At 39.7% G+C, this 22,701-nt stretch overlaps 1 protein-coding gene across 2 annotated transcripts; it reads right to left on the bottom strand.

Moving 5' to 3' along the window:
• Window positions 1–2,707: 2,707 nt before the first annotated feature.
• On the bottom strand, window positions 2,708–22,345 carry eya2 (EYA transcriptional coactivator and phosphatase 2). 2 transcript variants are annotated; one of them, XM_083530399.1, is made up of 16 exons: window positions 21,730–22,345; window positions 12,811–12,873; window positions 12,660–12,694; window positions 12,432–12,557; window positions 11,937–12,053; window positions 10,440–10,516; window positions 10,006–10,186; window positions 9,739–9,878; window positions 9,358–9,441; window positions 7,647–7,736; window positions 5,829–5,887; window positions 4,982–5,142; window positions 4,748–4,862; window positions 4,377–4,498; window positions 4,182–4,282; window positions 2,708–4,039 (listed from the first exon to the last, which is right to left on the bottom strand). In XM_083530399.1, exons 4-16 carry the CDS (start codon window positions 12,532–12,534, stop codon window positions 3,959–3,961), a joined length of 1,431 nt encoding a protein of 476 aa, XP_083386525.1. In that variant the 5' UTR covers window positions 12,535–12,557; window positions 12,660–12,694; window positions 12,811–12,873; window positions 21,730–22,345; the 3' UTR covers window positions 2,708–3,958. The 2 variants fall into 2 exon arrangements, with proteins under 2 accessions (XP_083386525.1, XP_083386526.1); XM_083530400.1 differs by having other exon boundaries at window positions 12,432–12,552; window positions 21,730–22,125.
• Window positions 22,346–22,701: the final 356 nt, after the last annotated feature.

Here is a 22,701-nt window from a genome sequence, read left to right as displayed (position 1 = left end):
TGAAATGTCATGCCAAATATTGGCTCATTTTGGATTTTATGAGAGCTACACATTCCAAAAAATGTTGGGACAGGTAGCAAAAAGAGGCTGGAAAAGTTAAATGTACATAAAAGGAACAGCTGGAGGACCAATTTGCAACTTATTAGGTCAACTGGCAACATGATTGGGTATAAAAAGAGCCTCTCAGCATGGCAGTGTCTCTCAAACGTCAAGATGGGCAGAAGATCACCAATTCCCCCAATGCTGCGGTGAAAAATAGTGGAGCAATATCAGAAAGGAGTTTCTCAGAGAAAAAATTCAATGAGTTTGAAGTTATCATCATCTACAGTGCATAATATCATCCAAAGATTCAGAGAATCTGGAACAATCTCTGTGCATAAGGGTCATGGCCAGAAAACCATAATGGATGCCCGTGATCTTCGGGCCCTTAGACGGCACTGCATCACATACAGGAATGCTACTTTAATGGAAATCACAACACGGGCTCAGGAATACTTCCAGAAAACATTGTTGGTGAACACAATCCACCGTGCCATTGGCTATTGTCGGCTAAAACTCTATAGGTAAAAAAAAAAAAAAGCCATATCTAAACATGAAGAAGCGCAGGCGTTTTCTCTGGGCATCTGGAAATGCACCATCAATGCTGAAAGGTATATCCAAGTTCTATAACAACATATGCTCCCATCCAGATGTCGTCTCCTTCAGGGAAGATCTTGCATTTTCCAACATGACAATGCCAGACTACATACTTCATCAATTACAACATCATGGCTGCGTAGATGAAGGATCCGGGTACTGAAATGGCCAGCCTGCAGTCCAGATCTTTCACCCATAGAAAACATTTGCCGCATCATAAAGAGGAAGATGCAACAAAGAAGACATAAGACAGTTGAGCAACTTGAAACCTGTATTAGATAAGAATGGGACAACATTCCTATTCCTAAACTTGAGCAACTTGTCTCCTCAGTCCCCAGACGTTTGCAGACTGTTATAAAAAGAAGAGGGGATGCCACACAGTGGTAAACATGGCCTTGTCCCAACTGTTTTTTAGATGTGTTGATGCCATGAAAGTTTTCCCTTAAAATGATACATTTTCTTAGTTTAAACATTTGATATGTCATCTATGTTGTATTCTAAATAAAATATTGAAATTTGAAACTTCCACATCATTGCATTCTGGTTTTATTTACAATTTGTTCAGTGTCCCAACTTTTTTGGAATCGGGTTTGTAGATACCCTATATTTTAATCCCAAATTTCACCCATCCATCCATCCATCTTCTCCCGCTTATCCGATGCCGGGTCGCGGGGGCAGCAGTCTAAGCAAAGATGCCCAGACTTCCCTCTCCCTAGACACTTCTTCCAGCTCTTCCGGGGGGACACCAAGGCGTTCCCAGGCCAGCCGGGAGACATAGTCTCTCCAGCGTGTCCTAGGTCTTCCCCGGGGTCTCCTCCCAGTGGGACGCGCCCGGAACACCTTCCCAGGAAGGCGTCCAGGAGGCATCCGGAACAGATGCCCGAGCCACCTCAGCTGACCCCTCTCGATGTGGAGGAGCAGCGGATCTACTCTGAGCTCCTCCCGAGTGACTAAGCTTCTCACCCTATCTCTAAGGGATCGCCCAGCCACCCTGCGGAGGAAGCACATTTCGGCCGCCTGTATCCGGGATCTTGTCCTTTCGGTCATGACCCAGAGCTCATGACCATAGGTGAGAGTAGGAACGTTGATTGACCGGTAAATCGAAAGTTTCGCCTTGCGGCTCAGCTCCTTCTTCACCACGACAGACCGGTACATCGACCGCATTACTGCAGAAGCTGCACCGATCCGTCTGTCAATCTCCCGTTCCACCCTTCCCTCACTCGTGAACAAAACCCCAAGATACTTAAACTCCTCCACTTGCGGCAGGAACTCCCCACCAACCTGAAGTGGGCAATCCACCCTTTTCCGACTGAGGACCATGGCCTCGGATTTGGAGGTGCTGATTCTCATCCCAGCCGCTTCACACTCGGCTGCAAACCGTCCCAGTGCATGCTGAAGGTCCTGGTCTGATGAAGCCAACACGACAACATCATCTGCAAAGAGCAAAGACGAAATCGTGTCGTCACCAAACCGGACACCCTCCGACCCCTGGCTGCGCCTAGAAATTCTGTCCATAAAAATTATGAACAGAACCGGTGACAAAGGGCAGCCCTGCCGGAGTTGGGGCTCGTATGCGAGCGCCTGGTGGCCGGGCCTTCCCCCACAGGGTCCGGCCGGGCTCAGCCCGAAGGAGCGACGTGGGGCCGCCTTCCAGTGGGCTCACCACCTGCAGGAGGGACCGTAAGGGGCCGGTGCTAAGAGGATCGGGCAGCAGTCGAAGGTGGAGGCCTCGACAACCCGATCCCTGGACCAAATTTCACCCTTGCTTCAAAAATTTTATCTGTATACTGTACTGTATTAAACTTATTGAAGTTGCAATAAAGACTCTCCTCTCCTGCTCATTATGGCACTTTTATTTAATACCAAACATCCTTTCAACACTCAGTACTGCTTATCTTCATAGTATGCAGTTATAGAATAAAAATGGATTTTCCTTGTCACATACCTGCTCAAAAAACTGCTTGTCAATGTCTATTATTTCAATCGAATATCCATATTCTTAACATTCCAAAAATAATCCATTACCCATTGTCTTAATTAAAGTACATTAAAAGGCATTTCAGTCCATTAATTTGATGCAATTAATTTATTATTTTTATTCCCAAAAACAAAAATCAACAATAAACGATATATACAAATAATAGCTAGAAGGACAGGCAGTGTAAAAGGTACATGCAATTCAAAAAGACATCCATACACACACACACACACACACACACACACACACACACACACACACACACACACACACACACACACACACACATAAACTTCAGTAACATTAAAGGAAAGAAACATAAAATCAAATTTACATCCAGTAACAAATATTACAAGATCAGCATGGTCCAGGCACATAGTGAAGAGGAATGATAGAGATATTTTCTAGTGCTTAAGAAATCACCTCAAACAAAATATTCATAAGTTACGTAAATGATTGTCACCTTAATCGATAGATTCAGTTTTATACTTTGGCTACTTTTGGGATTAGTTATATTGGAATCTTGCACTGGCTTTTTTAAAATGGGTTATTAAATAGTATATACTATTCTAGAGCATTACATTGAGTGGAATATTAAACATTTTCATAAACATTCTTTTTTTACCTAATAGATGGCTTACCTAAAAGAATGGATCAGTATCTGAATCAGTAATATATTTAACACATTATTGCATTATTGATAGAAATTATCAGGAAAAACTCCAAACTGTTATATCTACATATTTTCCCCAAATGATTTTCAGTAATACAGACAATTTCCCCAAGTGTTTTATTTGTTAAATGTTATTTTTACTGAATTTCCCAGTTGTTTAAAAAAAAAGGTTTATTCTGTAATAGAATGTAGAGCAAAAAAAAGCATATCTTTTTTTTTTTTTGTAAAAGAAACACTGAAGAAATCTCTGCATGAGATATGGATATTTTTTTTATATCTACAACAGACAGCAGTTGCTGCTTGTGAATTTGTAGAAAACATAAATATTTGCATACTTTTATCCAAAATCTGATTTTTCACATCACAAATGATATATGTATATTTGTCCTGAAGTCATGTTTACTCAAATTAATAATCACAGATTTTTGGTCCTTCAAAGCACTCTGGTCTGAAAAATGTGATTGTCTCCAGTGCAATGCGCCATTGTATAGAACTGCTGTCACGGACGGAAGAAAAGAAGGAAAAGAAAAGTGTTTTCTAAACTGATTCGGAACAGACGTGTTTCCGGGATTCTTGCGACTCCTGGATGATTGGTCCTGCAGTTGTTGGTTTGGCCATGTGTTTACGGTTGACAAATTTAAATGAGAGCTGGTGTTTTGAGATTCTGGCCTCTAGAGGTAGTCCAGCTCTAGTGCATGACTCAGTGCCTCCAGGTCTGCTCGGCATGTTACCCTCCAGAATGGCATGTTTTTCTAGAAGAAATCAAAGCTATTAGTAAACAAATGATTAGCTAGAAATAACTTTGCTCCTAAAAAGATTTTTATGAAGAATTAAGATTTCTTCGATTGCAATCAATGACAAAATTGTAATGATATGAGGCTTCTTGAATCCTACTTTCTTTGCCACAGTTTCCTCTTCCACTCCATCTCCGATTACCACGTACACAGCTCGCCTCCCGAACCTCTGAGTCACTCTCTCGAAACAGCTCTCTTTACCTGATCATACACAACACAAGCTCAAATTTCTGCCAGAGTTCATGTTCATCCAAACATGTTTCCTGTTTAAATCAAACAAAAAAATAGCACATACCAGTTTTGGTAGCACTGTAAATGTTTTCGATGGGAAAAGCTCCTCCCAGACCATAGAGCAGCACTTTGGAAAGTGCTGGGATTAGCTGGGTGGTGGTGACCATCACATTCACACAGTTTGGCCTGAGGAAGGAAAGCAGGGGCAACAGGGTTCATTACTTGAGGAATTCTGCATAGTTTATGGATTCAAAGTAAGCAGAAAGAAATCTAATATCATCACTCAGAGTAAAAGGAATTTTTAAATATTTAAATCTAAAATCTAATTTACATACTAGCTAAATAACATTTTTGGAAAACTTCAGCAATGTGCACAAAAATAGAGCTTGAGAATGCTGCCTTGGTGCATTGACTTTCCCTGCGAGTGTTCGTCACCTGGAGTTAATAAGAGCTAGAGCCTTTAGAGCCTGCGTAAGCCACAGATCAGTCAGAACCTCCATTTCTCGCCTCAGCTGAAGCCATTCCTCACGCTTTGGACTCCCCAGCAAACCTGCCAATCAAAAACCCACAACAACCAAATCAAATTCTAAAACAATGATGCACAATAGATGAGTATCTGACAGCTGAGGCTTTCAATCAATTCTTCTTTCTGTTTTACAGTTTATTCACCTCCTACATTGTTCTTGAAAGTGTTATAGATCTCTTTTACTCGTCGGTAGCGGAAGGCCAGCTTCCTCATCCAGTCGACGCCACCGTGGACCCCTGAGCCTAAACACAGAGCACCACCTCCTGCTGGACTTTGGAAGCCGTCTGTTCCAAAGTTATATGTGCTGCACACACAAAGAAAAATACACATATGAAACGTTTGCCAAAACCGGTGCAACTCAAGATTCCTAGTAAAAGTCCACTTTGTGGTTTTAGACCAAATGCATGGTTATCCTACTGCTTGATTTACTACCGAGGTTAAACAAAATGGTTAGAAACCCGTTCAAGTTTCATAGGCAGGAAAAAAAGAGTCTGTTTGTTTTCTACTAAAATGAATTAAATAAATAAAAGAAATTAAACAAACAAGCAAATACAGTTAAGTAAATGTCTGAATATCTTCACTTTACTGTGTGTCTTTCCTATTCTTTAAACTGCATGCAATGAATAAGGATATTATTATTATTATTATTATTATTATAACTCAAATTATTATTATTGAAAAGAAGGAGAAGAAAAGAAGAAGAAGAAACTGATTAAGAAAAAGAGGTTAAAGCTTTTAGAGGTTAAAAAGACCACTTTTGCTGACATGATTAAAAATGTACATCTTAAACATCGGCAAAGGGAACAGGGATCGCTTTCAAAGAATGTTAAAAAACAATAGGTATAATTCCTTATTTGGAAATGGTATGCAGCACGAAAAAAGCACAGGCCGTTTTATGAGCTATATCATTCATTTTATTGGAGATCTTAATACACTCCATGACTGTCTCCCTGCGAGACTATACCAGCATTATGAGGGGAACCACCATACCTCAAGTCCTGTCCGTTGTCATCTGAGGCCACATCATCGATATGAACTTGGTCACATTCCTGTGAAATTAAAGGAAAGTGGATATGTTAGAGTGGTAGATGTGTTTCAGGCAGGAAGAGAGGTACTATGTATGGGCAGGTTTGCCCTTTACAGAGCCTTGGGGAATGATGGAGTTAGACAGGAATATAAAAAATAAATTCAAAAAATGAGAGAAATAAGCTGCTAATACCCAAGACACCTTTACACCTGAAAAAAAAGAAAATCAAATCGGGCACCTTTAACACCTGAAAAAAAAGAAAATTCAATCGGGAGACTTCCTAAAGACGACAACAGCATAAAACTCCTTCTAAATCTGACAGTTTTAATCAACAATGCAGATTAGACATATTGTTGTGTAGCAAAGCATTGACAATTGTAGAAAATGTACTTGTCTTTGACACACACACACACACACACACACACACACACACACACACACACACACACACACACACACACACACACAAGCACTCTTTCTTGCTCTGCAGCTGTTCTCATATTTCAGTTGGTCTAAGGGCCGACACTACCTCATAATGCTCTCATATCTCTACAGACCTCCTCAGACAATGCACACGCACCACAAATCCCTAATCTACTGAACAGATTTTAGCCCCCAAAAACATTTAATGTAATAAGTGCGATATTTATTTTAATCTAAAATACTTCAAATAGTCGTAGGGGTTAATGATTTCAACAGAAACCACATAATTTTACGCCAAGAACAAAAGTGCTAAGACATCAATCAGAACACTTTTTTTCCCCTGTGGAAGCTGTCTCTCTTCCCAGGCTGACAGAGGTGAATGGAGATGAGATAAATCAACTAGGTGTGTCTGAACCGTGAAAAATGACTGTGACTTGAGGTGAGTGCTCTTGGAGGGACCACCCCTACCCCCGACACCCAAAAAAAAAAAAAAAAGGGCACAGGGGTGTCATTAAAACCTGCCAACAAAATAATTGTGCTCTCTCTCCCCCTACCCCTGTTCAACTATAATCTGTTGCTCCTCCCCAGGACAAATTTTCCTTTCAGAGTTGGCTACACACCTATAATTAACACCTCAAAGTTTGTGCTCCTCCTCCAAAGCAGAATTTAATCCCTTTCTTTGTCTTCTGCCAAAGCAGAGGAATGCTTCAAAACAAAACAAAAAAGGAGAGGAAAAATAAAGGCAGTCTCTTGAAGTCCCTTTGCTTTATGTAGATTATATTTGAAACTGGAACTTCTCTATACAATTCATCGCAACCTTCACACTCAGCAAATACCCAGAGGATGTTTCCTAATTGCACTTTTTACCGTGTCATATAAAACATCATTGTATAACTGACTGCAAAAGTTTGCACACCCTCAGGACAAAATGAAGGAAAAAAAAAACACAAAAACGCAATTTGTCTTTTTAGACAAAGCAACATGATCTCTGGTATGATTTAGATGCCCTTCATTTATCCTGGAGAAATATAAATGGAGACAACATACTAAAATGTAGTATTTACCTTGAACCTTTTTGTGTATCGTCTGAGAAAATTCGGACTTTTCCCTTTTTCTCTCAGTCTGATTCTGATAATTCTCGAACCTTTCTTTATCTTTAATTTCAATGTATTCTGGATTTTGGATTAGGTCTTCTGCAGAAACTCATGTTAGATTCACTCTGTGTGAGATAAATTTTTGCTTTTCCCACCCAATTCCCCGGCAACGACGGCGGATGCAAATCTGCGCAGTCATTTGCTTCCGGTGTAATAATATATGCCGTACTAACTGCCATAGAACGGTGAGGGTTTTTTCCTCACCTCAAGGTCATTGAAGAAGAGTCGTGAGTCTGCCAAGTTGAAGATCATCTCCTCCATCCACAACCCCAAAGATACAGCTTTGGCTGAGTCCTAAAACATGACATTAGGCAAATCATTATAATTAAACCTCTTGGACTGTCATAAGTAGTTCATTAACAACCTGAAATTACAGTTTTAATTGTGTTCTCTGTTTATACAGAATGAACAGGAGCATGGCAAAACAAGTTTCTTTCTTTCTTTGCCCCAGTTTGTCTGCATTCATGTCAATCATGTCAAAAAGCCACATATCAGTCAGTATGGCTTCATAAACACACACACACACACACACACACACACACACACACACACACACACACACACACACACACACACACACACACACACACACACACACACACACACACACAATGTACAGCTGCTAACGTTATTTCCACAGTTTAGATCAGGGTGCATGCTGACACTAGCTGAGTAATTATGTAGCTTGGTGCCAGGCCAGGGCAGGTAGTTAACTGGTGCTTTACATTTGGCAGTTAATCAAGCCACAGGTGTCAGCCAGCGGTAAGTGTCAGATTAACTCAAAGAAAGAAAGACAGGATCCATCCCTTCCTCCCCACCCACACAAAGTTCATGCAAGGGGGAGAGGGAGACAGAGGCTTGTGTTGGGGGTACAAAGAAAGTAGTGCTTCCTTTAATTAGAATAATTACATACTCCCTAAACCAAATGACTTTATCACAGAGTGCTGTTGAATTCTTTTTTTAATAAATGATACCTTGCTTTATAATTACAGATGAGATTGTAATGAGAAAAAAGAAGGGGCAAGCTACTGTTTTTCAGTTGCGAGAGTTTGTTTAGCAAGACGAAGAGAAAAAAAAAGTTTGGCCTCTGCAAGAATTTGCACGTTTAAAGACCGTATATGGTGCCTGATGATGAATGAGATGCCAAAAAGACTCTAATGAGAAAGTAAAAATTGTGCTATGATCTTCGGTTCACCTCGGCCTCAAAAATGCATTAAAATGAGTTTCTTTCAACACGTAGATTGGCTTTCTGCCCCATAGTTTTGGCCTCCCCGCAGGCCAAACGCAGGCCAAATACTTGTTTACTGTGACAGCTTTTCAAACTCTGAATTTTCATAACAGTTCTATATGTTTCAAGCTGTGAAAAATATACATATTAAACAGAACATCCAGTTCCTTCTAAAGATTAAACAATCATAACGCTCTGTCTGGCAGTAAGCATTTAACAGACCTGTTCTTCTACATTTCAAACCCAAGTATATATAAAAAAAATTTTTGTTGCTATTTATCTAAACTCAGATCTAAACTCTGCATATATTTATGGAACAATATGTGATAAAAGACTGTATAATTGTGGAACATTCTTCGGAAACATCAGCTTCACTAGTCATGGTAAATCTCAAAATGTTTGGTTTCTTCTACTCTCTTTGTTACATATCAACAAAAATAGATAAAAGAAATATAGAACAAAATCAGCAAATTTAATAAGACCGATAACTCAACCTAAGAATAATGTGACAGTTTTAAAATTATTATACACAAATGATTATTTACGGTTGAATGAACTTGCAGAACAATATGTTTTCGTGTACAGTACAACAAAACAGCTAATTAATGTCAAAGAGAGAGAGAGAGAAAAAAAAGAGGGACATTCCATTAGTCAGAGCAAAAAAAAAGTAATAGAACAGGTTTGTACCTTGCCGAAGCGTGTGGAAAAAGAGCCTGTGAGAAGCGAGTGGAAAATAATGATGGTTTCATCCAGGTCCCAAATAAACACTCTCTGCGGGCAAACATACACACAACATGAGTAAAAACGCAAAAATCATCTATGGGCTGACTTTGTGATTATGGCAAAACAACAGCTTTCATCTTGTTTTATAAACACAAAAATTAATTGTCAATGGTTTATTTTTCTCCTCATTGGTCCTGAAGCAAGTTCCATCCTCCATGCTACAGTATTAACATGCTGCTCTGTTTTCTGTGATAAAAAACACTTGTGGCTTGGTTTTTTTTTTCAGATACTGTATATCACTATAGCTTGACTAGTGTGAGAGAGGCCACAGAGCAGCATATGTACCTCGATTTCAGAGTCCAGTGGGGGTACGGGGTCATTGGCCCTCTTCCTTCCCCGCAGTTTTCCATCCGAACCACGTCTGGCTGGACATCCTTCCTGCTCCTTTCCTGGGGTTGGGGGGCTAGGGGGGGCATGATACTCCCCTGTTACACAAAACACAAACACACATTATACTTTGTTTCCAAGAAGTTCCCATTCTGGTATAATGCAATAAAATTAAAATGCATGATTTTAAACAAAATTTAAATTGCATTGAATGCTTGTCTTTACCTGGGTGGGACTCTGGGCTGTGACTGGTTGTTACAGCAGGATGTTCTGTATGCTGATAGGGGATCGCTGTGCCAATGGCTGATGGGCTGATATTACTGCTTGTGAGGTAGGGGTTGTTGTAATGTGTATTATAGTATGGTGAGTATTGGCTTTGGCCATAAGTGGAATACGCTGTGAAATCCTAATGAAAACAAAAAGTCAAATTAATTACAGTAAAAATGCATTTAAACTATTCAAGCGTGTGTTGATTTCTTTCACTTCCTTTTTTTATATTATCAGCTTTAGTTTGTTTTTATAAGTTAAATGTTTCACAGTACGGCAATAATTATACTAATTACAGCTTACCGTCTTTGTACCTAAATGACCTAATTTTCTGCGCAGTTCCATGCAGCACGATGCTTTACGTCGTGTGCTTCTTTACTTGAGCCACTCACCTGCTGTGTAGGACTGAATGGCGTTGAGCCTGTGATGGCATTCGTTCCCTGGAAAATTCCAGATGGAATACTGGCACCTGGAAAAGGAGCACATAGACAGCCTTTAAGACACGGCGCATATCTGAGTGTGGTTTAAAATTCAGATGAAATTCATTCTACTTTACATGCTCACTCCAACACAAACAAAACGATGCACCAGAAATGCAACAGAAAGTGACACGATAATGGCAGCACAGAGAATTACTACAACAAAGGCAGGCTTTTCTTAGGAAAGCTTGAGTGATTGATGATTAAAATTATTTGAATCAGGCGAGTTTGTTGATTGAGAGAGTATCCATCAATATCAGTAAAGAATGAATGCTGCTATAAACCCCCCTTCCCTCACTTACACCGCTTATTCCCTTTTTCCAGACAATCTTTTAGGTGAATGTCTGTACCAAAGCTTAGAGAAATCTCATTGGAAATCAAACAAAGAGGTTCAAAGTGGAAAAGGTGGGCAATGTTTCTGAAATGCCGTGAACAGATAAGTTACATATTTTAAGCTATATCAGGTCTCCTGTTAAAAAATTCATACAAGTCACACAAAACTACCATGACCAGATCTATAAGAAGCATATCGATTACATGAGATACACAAGTATTGTGGTATAAAAAAGGCACTCTAACAACCATAAACCACATCCAAAAGAACAATATCAATTAAATAGTGCTTATTCATCTAATCAAAATTCTAAAATACAAATAATAAATACATTTGCCTTCAATTTCACATTTACTGTCCTTGTCTTTATCTGAAGTAGCTCTTAAATAATGAAAACATCCTAATACCTCTTCAACTTTTACCTTAGCCGAGAGAGAGGTCAATTTCATAGTGTAATGGCAGCCATAAAATTTGCTGGGTTGAGACAGGGGACTCAATTGGTGCCGGTGGAGTGAAAGGACAAAGGATATGGGGGTGTTGTGGTGCTGCTGGTGGCCTGTGCCACTCACATCGATGCAAACACTCCACCAACGGGGCGTGTGTTGTGATGGGGAGCAGCAGAAGGGCTTGACCCCCAAGAGAGGAGAGAGACGGCTGACGCCAGGGCCCCAGACTGAAGCTAATGGAGAACAGGTGTGGTGAGGGGCAGCATGAGAGAGAAAAAGAGAGAGAGAGAACGAGAGACAGAGTGAGTGAGAGAGAGAGAGAGAGAGAGAGAGAGAGAGAGAGAGAGAGAGAGAGAGAGAGAGAGTAGCAGACAGACAGACAAAGAGAGGATGGGCCAAAGCCAGCACCTGGAAAAGTGTGTGTGGGGGTGGGCTCGGAATTCACAAACCACCTATCAAACAGTTTTTATCAGCCAAAAAATACAGTGTGGGCTAACACATACACACGTGAGTGTGTGTGTGGGCGGAGTCGCTAGAGGTCTTGTTAATTATCCTGGAGCAATACGCGGAGGTCAGACGTACTCACACACACACATTGTAGAGAAAATAAGAGCTGACAGGACGACTGACCATGTGTAGAGTAACTGTAAAGAGCTTGGCTAGAAGGTGTTCCACTGAAGTTGGACGTGTAGCCAAGCAGACTGCTCTGTCCTGGTGAATGACTCAAACCATCTTCTGTTTTAATATCTGGACAAAGGCAGAGAAAGAGAGGAAAACACTTTTTTTTTTTAAATACAAAGGAGAGTCATGTAGTTTGAAGCCAAAGTCAATAAAATTTCCAGTGTTTCACATAATTTACTAAACAGCGCTGACTGATAAAATAGAAGCAGAATGCTCTCTTTAGATTTTATTAAATAGAGCTCAAAATGTTGAGAATATTCCCATGATTTTTTTTTTTATTATTACAGTAGTATCAAGTATAGGCCATAATATTTAGTTATATTTAAGTGTCTCCATTCGATTTAATGGCTTATTCAGGTCTGCATAGCATTTATGACAGAAGTAGGGCTCAGTTCTAACTTCGTATGTGACAGCTTTTGTCCCATAGATAAACAAAGCACTCACTGTAGGGTGGCACACTGTATCCCTGGGTATGATGTGTGTAGGGTGTGTACGGGCCTGCAGGCTGGATAGCAGGGCTGTACTGCGTCTGTCCATAAGCAGCCATCACTTATAGTTGGGACAGCTGCACTAGATAAAGATAACAATCTTAACATACTTCGCAATTACATATTAATTCCATTTATTTTCGTCTAAATCTGCAAAAGTGCAGATGAAATATGAAATACTTACATGCCGTAATAAGTGAAAGCTGATATATCAAGCCCCTGACACAAAATGTATGAAACAAAATATAAAGAATAAATTTCAAGGACATTTGCAGACAATAAAGAGGGAATTTATGGGAAAATATGGGAGATATATGTACAGCAGTAAATCTAACCTGTCAGTAAGGACGGGTAGCCGTTTTTCTCTTTTTCCCTTTCTTCTCTCAGCTCCTTGCCATCTGAAACGATACAGATACTCAACAAGAAGCAATACCCCATGCAATGAGACAATAACCCATGGCACACTCAATACCAGTGTATACTAATTGTAAGGTATGTGACCTTATTTCGCCTACTACAGAGCATTACAGTTGGCAATATGCTAACAAATGGTGTTGAAGGCACCTGAGATTTACATGATTATTATTCTGTCACACAGACAACACTGAGTTGGTTGTTTGCATGAACCTGCCTGGTAAGATTGTGTTACAGAGAAGAGAACAATGCGTCAACTCGCTTAACACGACAGAATCTGGCAGGCAACCGCAGGCGTCGCGATATGTCAGCAGTTTGATGAGTAATGTCAGAACAAGAACAAGTCAATGCATTGCAGTTCTTGCACCCTTCTGTTGTTTGTAACTAGAAATTGGATGTCTGAATGGACTATGACATGTCAAGATGCCAGTGGAATACGGTACTGGGCGATGGTGGGTGTCCGACTGCCCATTAAGTCCTATCTTTACTTTATGTCACTTTGAAACATCAAATCACAAACAAACTTTTTCACATCTCTCTATTATAAATGCAACGAAGGATTTATTAAACAGCAAAAGACATCAGTCAATTTTGAAGATGGCAATCAGAAAGAAATTTTTTTCCAAAGTGTGCTTTGAACAAGCACAAGGCTTTCCCCCAGGGTTAATCAATCTGACCTGGTCAAGCCACTGTGGCCTCTGATCTGACAGAGGACTCGCTGAGACCAAGACTCATGTGCAATGTTTATGCAAGCCAGAGCAGATCATTAGAGAAAGTAGCTACTTTCCAATGCTAAGCAAGGGTCAAGATTAATCATTATTCTTTCTTTGTTCCACCCTTATTCCTAATCTATCACCATCTCTACCCTATAATTTCATCATTAAATATAACACGTAAGCTCTGGCGCTCAGATTTGACATGTAGGATAAACAAGAGCGAGCATAAGTATCATGATCGGCATCATTAAGTGAGCTACGCCGCATCAGATCCATTTCATGTATTCTGCTTGTTTTGAGCGAAATCATGCAAAGTAGGTATATAATAGGCTACAGTTCAGCAAGACTGCACACGTAGTCCACCTTTTAATGTCAGGCATGTGTGACTCATCTTAATTTGATCTGTATTTTCCCCACTAAATCACAAAATTACAGCTGTAGTGTAATGTGTAAGGTGGAGGTAACGGGGAACCAGTAATTGGACTGCTTCAGTGATAATGAAGAGAGCACAGTTAAACATATTACACACATTAATTGGGATAGAATAATAGAGGGAGCTTTGCTTGAGTCATGAGATCACTGAAGAAAAAAACCCACATGTACTATTCCTCACAGGAGCTGAAAAATTATTTTAGAATGTATCCCAGTGCCCAGCGTTTACACAAAAAAACCTACTGCAAGTCTGTTAATCTAATCTTAATAATATACCTAAGTACAGTATTTGAGCATTTTTAAAAGAAAGGTCTGTCTGTGACATTCTGTGGAAGAGCAACAACAACAACAAAAAAAACCCTCCATTCACACATACATTTACAAACACACCATATGCACAAACCGCTTCAAATTCCTGGTTATCGACTCATCTTCTCCAGGCGCAAGGATGCAGGGGGTTCAAACTCTGACCCTTTTAGAACAACACAACACCTGCTGACTCAGTACAGAGAAAGCCAGAGAGGTGGGAAGGGCCTCTGAAGGCAGTCAAAAACAGTAAATAAAGAGAGGACGTGTCAGCATATGTGGAAAAAAAAAACTGTGTCAGGGACATCCAGTGGAATCCTGACTTCCTCGCAGTTCTCGCACTGCACAGCGTGTTTCCTGGTACACGCCTGTCCCGGAGAGACAGGGCATGAGAAAGATCAGGCCAGCCGCTCTGCACGGGGGTAAACTGAGCTAAAACAAACCCTGCATGGGGCAAGGCCAGTGCAAAGCACTTCACCTGGCTTTCGCCCTGTTCTGCCGGAGCAGCCTGTTTTCACGGGTATCACCTTCCATACACAGTCCTACTCTGTGACGTGTCACATTCATATCTCCGGAACAAAATAAAAAATCATAAACCATCAAAACATTCACTTAAAAAGGATAGTTAATGATTCTGATTCTTATTTTTACTAATAAAAAAAGGCACGATTTAATGATTCTAATCTTATTTCTGTTTAATCATGAGTTTTTGAAATTAGCAAAATAAGTAGGTCAATTCTTTCTGTTAATTAAAAGGTCACCATGACGGCTCCTCTAAGAGGGTGGTGCGCCAAGGTTAAAAGGGCATTCTGGGTAACCATGAGGTGAACCAGAAGCCAAGACTTTGCCATATGGTGAACGACAGACTTCTCCTTTATGTGCTTATCCAAGACCATCTCTCTAGATCTAAACCTCAATATGAACTTTTTTTTTTTTTAAATGGCACATATGGCACTTTGCTGCAGTTACTATTAGAGGTCTGTCCCATTTCTTAACGGGTTATAGAGAGGGACATGTTGACCCCTGTCACACAATGCCAAAGTGGTGTGGCCTCACACACACAACGCACACAATAGTCAGATCAGACATCTGGTATTAATGCAAAGAATTCAGATCACACATGTTAATGCATGTTTTCATTGAGCTTGTAGGTGCTGAAAATGTAGTCATTTGTTCTTTAAAAAACAAAAAAACATTAATAAATCTCATGAATAAAAGATGTTACAAACCTTTTTTTACATTTAAAACTGAAAACAATACCAAATCTAGTAAAAAAAACTGTTCTAAATATCTAAAAGCTTTGGTCTTTATATAAGTGTATTCTTTATTATGTTAAACATTATTTCTCAGCATTCTGATTCATATCTGAACACTGCACATGTACATGCTTATTAAATCATCTGACACCATTAATATTATATGGCATTTTAGAGTCACTCATGTTGTGCAGGTGCTTCTACCTTTTATTATGTTTTTTTTATGTCACGGTGCTTCCTTTCTTTTTGTTAAGTCTCTGTTTAATTGTGCAATATCGTGATGTGTTTTGCAACACACCTTGTCGGTTGGTATCGGTACGCATCGGTTCACAATATGTTTTTGCTTGAATGAAGAAGGTGTGCAAAGCTCTGAATTTACTGTTCTATCAGTTAATAAATGAAATGACCAGTTTAGATATAACCGCTTGGATTGCTTCTCTATTTCCTTAAATAATAAACCTTTAAATATAAAAGTATGAGTCTTATTACTACTATCACTACAACTGGTAAGTTTCAGATACTAAATCATACTATTATATGTCATGCTTTAGAGACCAGCATACACACGCTCAACACACTCATGCGGCTTGTCTATGGCTGCTTGTCTATGAACAGCGCCTCTGGGCTTTTGCTCGTCTGCAGCCTTTGAACCCCGACTCTCATAAATAAAGACTCCAGGCCGCACACGTCCGCTCTTTAGGCAGCTAATGGGAGCAGATGTGGGGGGTGATAACGGCCCAGTAATGGCCTCCTGAGATGACTTATACACCACGCTTACCTCATTGCCGGGGGATTTCATTAACACTAGAGCCCAGCAGAGCATGGGAACCCTGACAACTCTCTCTCTCTCTCTCTCTCTCTCTCTCTCTCTCTCTCTCTCTCTCTCTCTCACTCTTGCTCCTTTTCTGTCTGTGACAATAAAGACAGCAATGCATTATTACTATTAGATGACTCATAGAGACCAAAAACAACAATACTGTGTTTAATTCTAGCTTTATACTGAGAGACAAGGGGTTATGGATATTTCGGCTCTTTTACCTAAGAGAGTTTTACTTTCGTGAATTATTTACACTGCCCTTTGGGTATTCTGTCACAGAACCAAGGAAACACAACAGGAATTAGCTGAAACAGCACAAAAAAATTTCAAGAAAAAAAAACACAACATGCCTCATGTAAAACTCATAACAAGCTATCACCTTTCTCTCTCTGCACAGCCTTTTAAATTTACTGGCTGCAGTTATTAAAAGCGCACAACTCAATGGCTGCCACCTCTCTGGTCACTGGGATGTGTGTGTGTGTGTGTGTGTGTGTGTGTGTGTGTGCACGTAACACTAGCTGCCAGTCATGGTGGGCTCCCTTTTCCACATGACAGCTTCCGAAAGTAGAAAGGCTGCTTTCAGGCCAGCTTTGGTGGACAGAAGCTCTCTGCTCCCATCATCTCAGTGCAATACTCCTACCCTGTCCTCCCCCATCCCCTATCTGTAATCGACCCCTTGCATTCAGTCCTCTCACAGTCTCATCAGCCTGTAGCCGTCCCCCCGTGCCCCCGCCCCACACCCCGGGTCAGCAGAATGCTTCGGTCCAGCAGAGCACTCTCCCCTTGAGCAGTGCCCCGAGACGTGGGGCAGAAGACAGGGACAGCTGGCAGACCTCCCAGAAGCCATCTTTTGTGAGCGGGGTGGGGGGTTTTGGGGACCTGCTCAGTCAGCCGGTGGTCTCGTTCCCAGGTAACACATCTGGTGCAGTCCAAACAGGAGACCAGCAGAGTTACAGTCAATTAGATGTAGATAAGTGTCCGATCATTCGTACTGAAACCCCCCTTTACAAGCTGCTCATTTAGTTGTTCCTGTTTCTATATCACACCGATATACAGCTGTGAGAAACAAAAGAAATATTCTGGAACAACATAGCGGCTTTTCATCTGAACCTCATAGCACACTCGGGGTTTAGAGAAAGAGCAGCAGCTATACATGTGCATTGCCTGAATACACAAACTTGAAAAACGTACAGGAACTTTTGGTACAATATAAATGCTGAAGGCAAGAAAGAAAGAAAAAAAACAGGGGTTTCTTCCATTAACAGATTTTTTTTTTGATACACTTGCTCTTGCTTTAGGCTGGCAAGCCTCGATTTCTAATCTGCCTGGGACAGGGACTGAGTGATATATTACTTTATCAGACAAGGACTGTTGAAAAATTGCTTGCTTATTTTGGCCTGAGGGACATACCCGTGTGTACACTTGCTGAGGAGCCAGGGAAATGGGAAAAAAAAAAGCTTACACAGGCAAACTAATTTGTTTAGATTGAATTAAAGCCAAGTTTTTTTTTTCCAGTCATTGCCTTTGCAAGCATTATAAAAACAGGACAAAATAGAAACAGAGAGCAAAGAGATATAAAAAAAAAAACCATTAGTTATCATTTCTCATCATTATCAGCTACATACAGATAGAGTTGTCATTTTGTCTTGATGTATTTCTTTTCTCTTGCTTTCGCTGTTTGGAAAGAATGGTGGAACGAAAGAACGATCGTATTAGGATGTGAATATGATGCTCATGTGGGCGGAAGGAGAAAAGAACGAAAAGGGGGAAAAAGAGAGGTACCAGAGAAACAGAATAGATCTGCACTGTGATATATATCTTAAAGACTTTTACAGCTGCTGTATTCTGGAAGACTAGGATAGGTCAGATCAGGATTATAGAATGGAGTTGTTAGGTGTGTGTGTGTATGTGTGTGTGTGTGTGTGTGTGTGTGTGTGTGTGTGTGTGTGTGTGTGTGTGTGTGTGTGTGTGTGTGTGTGTGTTTATACGCTCCCCCCAGGCAGCTCCTGAAGGAATATAATAGCTGATCACCATTTCTGTGGATTCTAAGCCTGTACACAAACACACTCACACACGCACTCACTCACAATGATAAATACAGATTGTCTAATTCCACATCATTAACAATTGCTTTATCCAAATCGAGTGTTTGTTCTTTGCAGTCAAATGACAATGATCCCTTTTTTTCTCTTGCTATTGTCAGTTGAAAACAATGAAACGGCTGTTTAAAAACCTAAAGCCAACCCAAAACCAACAGACAAAAACAAATCAGTGGACAAAGCCTATTAGGAAAGAATTAATATGGTTGTTTAAAATAGGAAGTATAATTTCGCTCTGACAGTTTTAGCTTTAGGGCCAAACACCGACATCAAGTGATGTTTTTGATCAAAGAGGTTTAAACAAAGTTCACAACTCTGTGGTTGGGCTATTTTCTATACCTTTGTAGTAACAACAGACAACACTCAGACGCTATTCTTTAGGTGAAACTAAAGACCCACAAGCATGCACTGCATCTGTACTCACTTTGAGTGAATAATTTATAATGTGGGACCTTGAAATAAAAAGCTTATTAAATTCTACTGTTTTAAAATACCAAGCAGATTTTCAGTATGAGAAACATGCAATTTTTACTGTTAAGCAATATTTTAATGTATTTATTTAACACTCTAATTTATTATATACAATTATATATTATTTATATAATTCTAAGGTTTTAAACAGTTTAAAACAGCTTTTTACTTTACAGAGTTAAAACAATTCATTCTAGGTATCTTATCTATCTCTTTTATTTGTTATTCTTTAATGAATAAACGAAGTAAAAGGAGTAGATTTAAGAAAGCGTGCACAGAAAAGTTTTAGTCACATGTGCCTGATGATGTGGCACAGCGCTAACTCAAAACAACGGCTCTCGCAATGTATCGGATTCACTCCGCCAAATCTCGCTAGACTTTCAGAGCAGCTTGTTGGGCAGCAGCTAAATATTTTGCTCATTACTACTGAGGATATCACCCATCTGGGGTTCTGAGAAGCAGAGGATCAGTTGGCTATTCAAAGCAAAGCTGCGGCTCAGGGCCTTCAGCTTCACCTCAAAAACCGAGGGTTTAACACCAGCCGTCCAATAATGAAACGAATGCTGATAAAGTCAGGAAGAGCTGCGCTTCCTATGAAAATATTTATCATTCCAGCAACCTTGAGCTACAGAGGACTTTAAGAATTAATTTGTGTTTTCATAAGAGGGGGTGCAAAGGCCACGCAGGATGAAGTATTCTCCACACTCGCTGATCCCAGATCTAGAACTTGGGCAGCATATTCACAATGTATTTGAGCCAGCAATAAGAGCCATGAAGGTAAAGAATGGGCTTGAACAGTCTATAAAGAAAAATGAAATGGAGTTCATTGTTACAAGACAAAGAAACACTTCAGCACACTTTTCTGCAAAGAGTGAATGGGTGATTTCAGTTGACTTATATACTATTCAACCAACAAAAAAAAAAACCCAAAAAATAAATGTTAATAAAATATGTTAATTAAACGTGTCCTTTCCTGTGCTGCACATTTCAATAAAAATTATTATTATCATTAGTTGTTGTAGTAGTAGTGGTAGTATTGATGCTATTATTATTATTATTATTATTATTATAATTATTATTATTATTACTACTACTACTACTACTACCACTACTACTACTAATGACATTAGTATTATTATTATTATTATTATTACTACTACTACTACTACTACTAATGATGATAATAATAATAATAATAATAATAATAATAATAATAATAATAATAATAATAATAATACCAATGTCATTAGTTGCCTGCGATAGAACTATAACAGATTTGTTTGTTTTTTTCTAAAATATTCACTTCTGTGCCACTAATTTAGCACAAAAGTTGTCCAACATGGATTTTTTTTTTTTTACGTGACCAGCATATAAAACTGGTGCAGTAAAGCAGCCGTCTAATCAGGGAAGAAAGGAAACCCAGAAGAGACCTTAGACTCTGCTTTATATCCGCACAGAATGAAAAAGGGAGCTGGCATGTGTTTTATTGTTTCTGAAGCTTTTCGTGAAGTTCAGGCTTTTTAAACGTGGTGTTCTGGATGTGGATTGGAATGAGAGATGTGTGTGAGTATGTGTGTGTGTGTGTGTGTCTGTGTGTGTGTGTGTGTGTGTGTGTGTGTGTGTGTCTGTGTTGAGAGGGGGATGTAATGTGTAATTGTGCAAAAGTGATTCGGGTGCTAGCCACAGGAAGGTGAAATGTATTTAACTGGGGGTTGTGAGGAGACCTTGAAAAGTATGAATGGTCTTCTTTGAAAAATGCTTAGCAAAGCACCCTAAAATTATGTTATTAACTTGCTGGCTGCAACTAAAATTTTCAGTGAATTTGGGTGTAATTTGCAGCTTGAAATTACGCTCGAGCAAATCTACGTATACCAGCATGAACACTGAACATTGCGAGGAAAAATAAAAATAAAAGCTGAAACATAACATGCATACGTTTTTCCACATCGCCTACAAGCAATCACAAAATAAAATACTTTTACTAGGAGGAAATCGAATTGGAAAAATCAAGCAAGTCGTTTTAATTTTTGAAAAGATGTAATACGATGTAATAATCGTTTAATTATGAAAGTTGGGGAGGTCTTAATATCGTATATTTTCCAGTCGGTCAAGTATTGTGCATTTTTTGCTTTTAGCGTCAATTACTTCAGCATATTATATACAAAAACAAACAAACAAACAAACAAACAAACAAAAACAGTTGTGTGAATTTCCTGGTTAGGTGAATTGTAATGACAGATTTGAAGGTTTTTATTTCATTAATTTCCTTTACACTAAATTATTACTGAAAAGCAAACCAGGTGCTTAAAACAAAACGTATTTTATTTTTAATATATATATATTTTTTTAAGAAAATGTACAAATGAATTGACAGCAATTTTAGTGTTAGCTAGCAACTGACAGTAGTAATAATACTAATAACCTGCCACTTGTTAGATGGTGGCGAAATTGGTCAAACCTAGAACTTAATTTAATTTTTAAAAAATAAAAATAAAAAACAATTAAGAAATTTTGGAATAGTTATCAAATGAAAAATTTGTCAATCTTAAAAATAACTTTTTAAATTATTTTGTCTGAACTGTACTGAACTGAATTGAAGGAACGGGTTCGGTATTACACGAGATACACAAGTGAACACAAGGTGTTTCGATCATCACTTGTTAAAGCCTTTTTGATATCGGCTATGCGTAAAATATAATTATAATAATATAAATTCATATTTAAATAAACAAGTAAAACTCACCCTATAGCAGCTCACGTGAAGATTTAGTGTCTCGGGCTTCAGGGTCGCGTCTCCATTCCAGCTGGAACGAGGAAATTAATGAAAGATGGTCCGAGCGCGTGACAGGATCGCTGACAGGGTGTGTGTGTGTGTGTATGTGTGTGTGTGTGTATGGAAAGCTCAGGTCCAAACCATTATCTACGGCACAAAAAAAGCGCTCAAAGTAAACGGCGCTATCGGCGGCTGGCCGTTGTGTCAACAGCAGTTGAGGCTCAGAGTGTGTAGTCGGAGTGATTAGAGAGAGTGGAGATTGAGCTCTGACCCTCCTCCGCGCTTAGACTACAGCGGTGTATGCGCCACTGACACCAGGCTGAGGGGAATATACAAAAAAAACTAGCGACCTGTGGACACTCCCCCTCCCTCCTTCTCCCCTCCCTCCTCTTACACCTCCTCCTCCTCCCTCCTTCGCTCTTCTTCGTCTCCTCCTCCACCCCTCATTCTTCTCCTTCTCCTCGTACCAAATCCTCCTTCTCCTCCTTTTCTGCCCCCTCTCCTCCTCCTCCACCTTTCCCCCTCATACATTCTCCTTAATAGCCTTCTCTTCTTCTACCATCTCTTCCTACTCCACCGGCTCCTCATACAACCTCCTCATCCTTCTCCCCTCTTCTACACCTTTCTCCTTCTTATCCTCCTCCTCCTTTTTATTCTCCTCCTCCTCCTGATACCCCATCCTCCTTATCCTCCTCCACATTATCCTTCCTCTCCTTCTCCTTCTCCTCCACATCCTCCTTCTCATACCGCCTTCTTCTTCTCCTCAAACCTCCTTCTTCTCCTCCTCATACCTTCTCCATTCCTGAGTGTGTGTGTGTGTGTGTGTGTGTGTGTGTGTACTTAAGTGCTATGTTATGTGCTATGTACTATGTTGGTAGTGTGTTGATCGCAAATGAATCGGCTGTTTAAAACGACTCTTTTAAACCTTTCAGTGTTGATTCT

Source organism: Silurus aristotelis (assembly GCF_946808225.1).
Source record: "Silurus aristotelis genome assembly, chromosome: 2".
Lineage (NCBI taxonomy): Eukaryota > Metazoa > Chordata > Actinopteri > Siluriformes > Siluridae > Silurus > Silurus aristotelis.
Note: the sequence above shows the minus strand (reverse complement) of the source record. Positions and strands in the feature narration are given on the sequence as shown.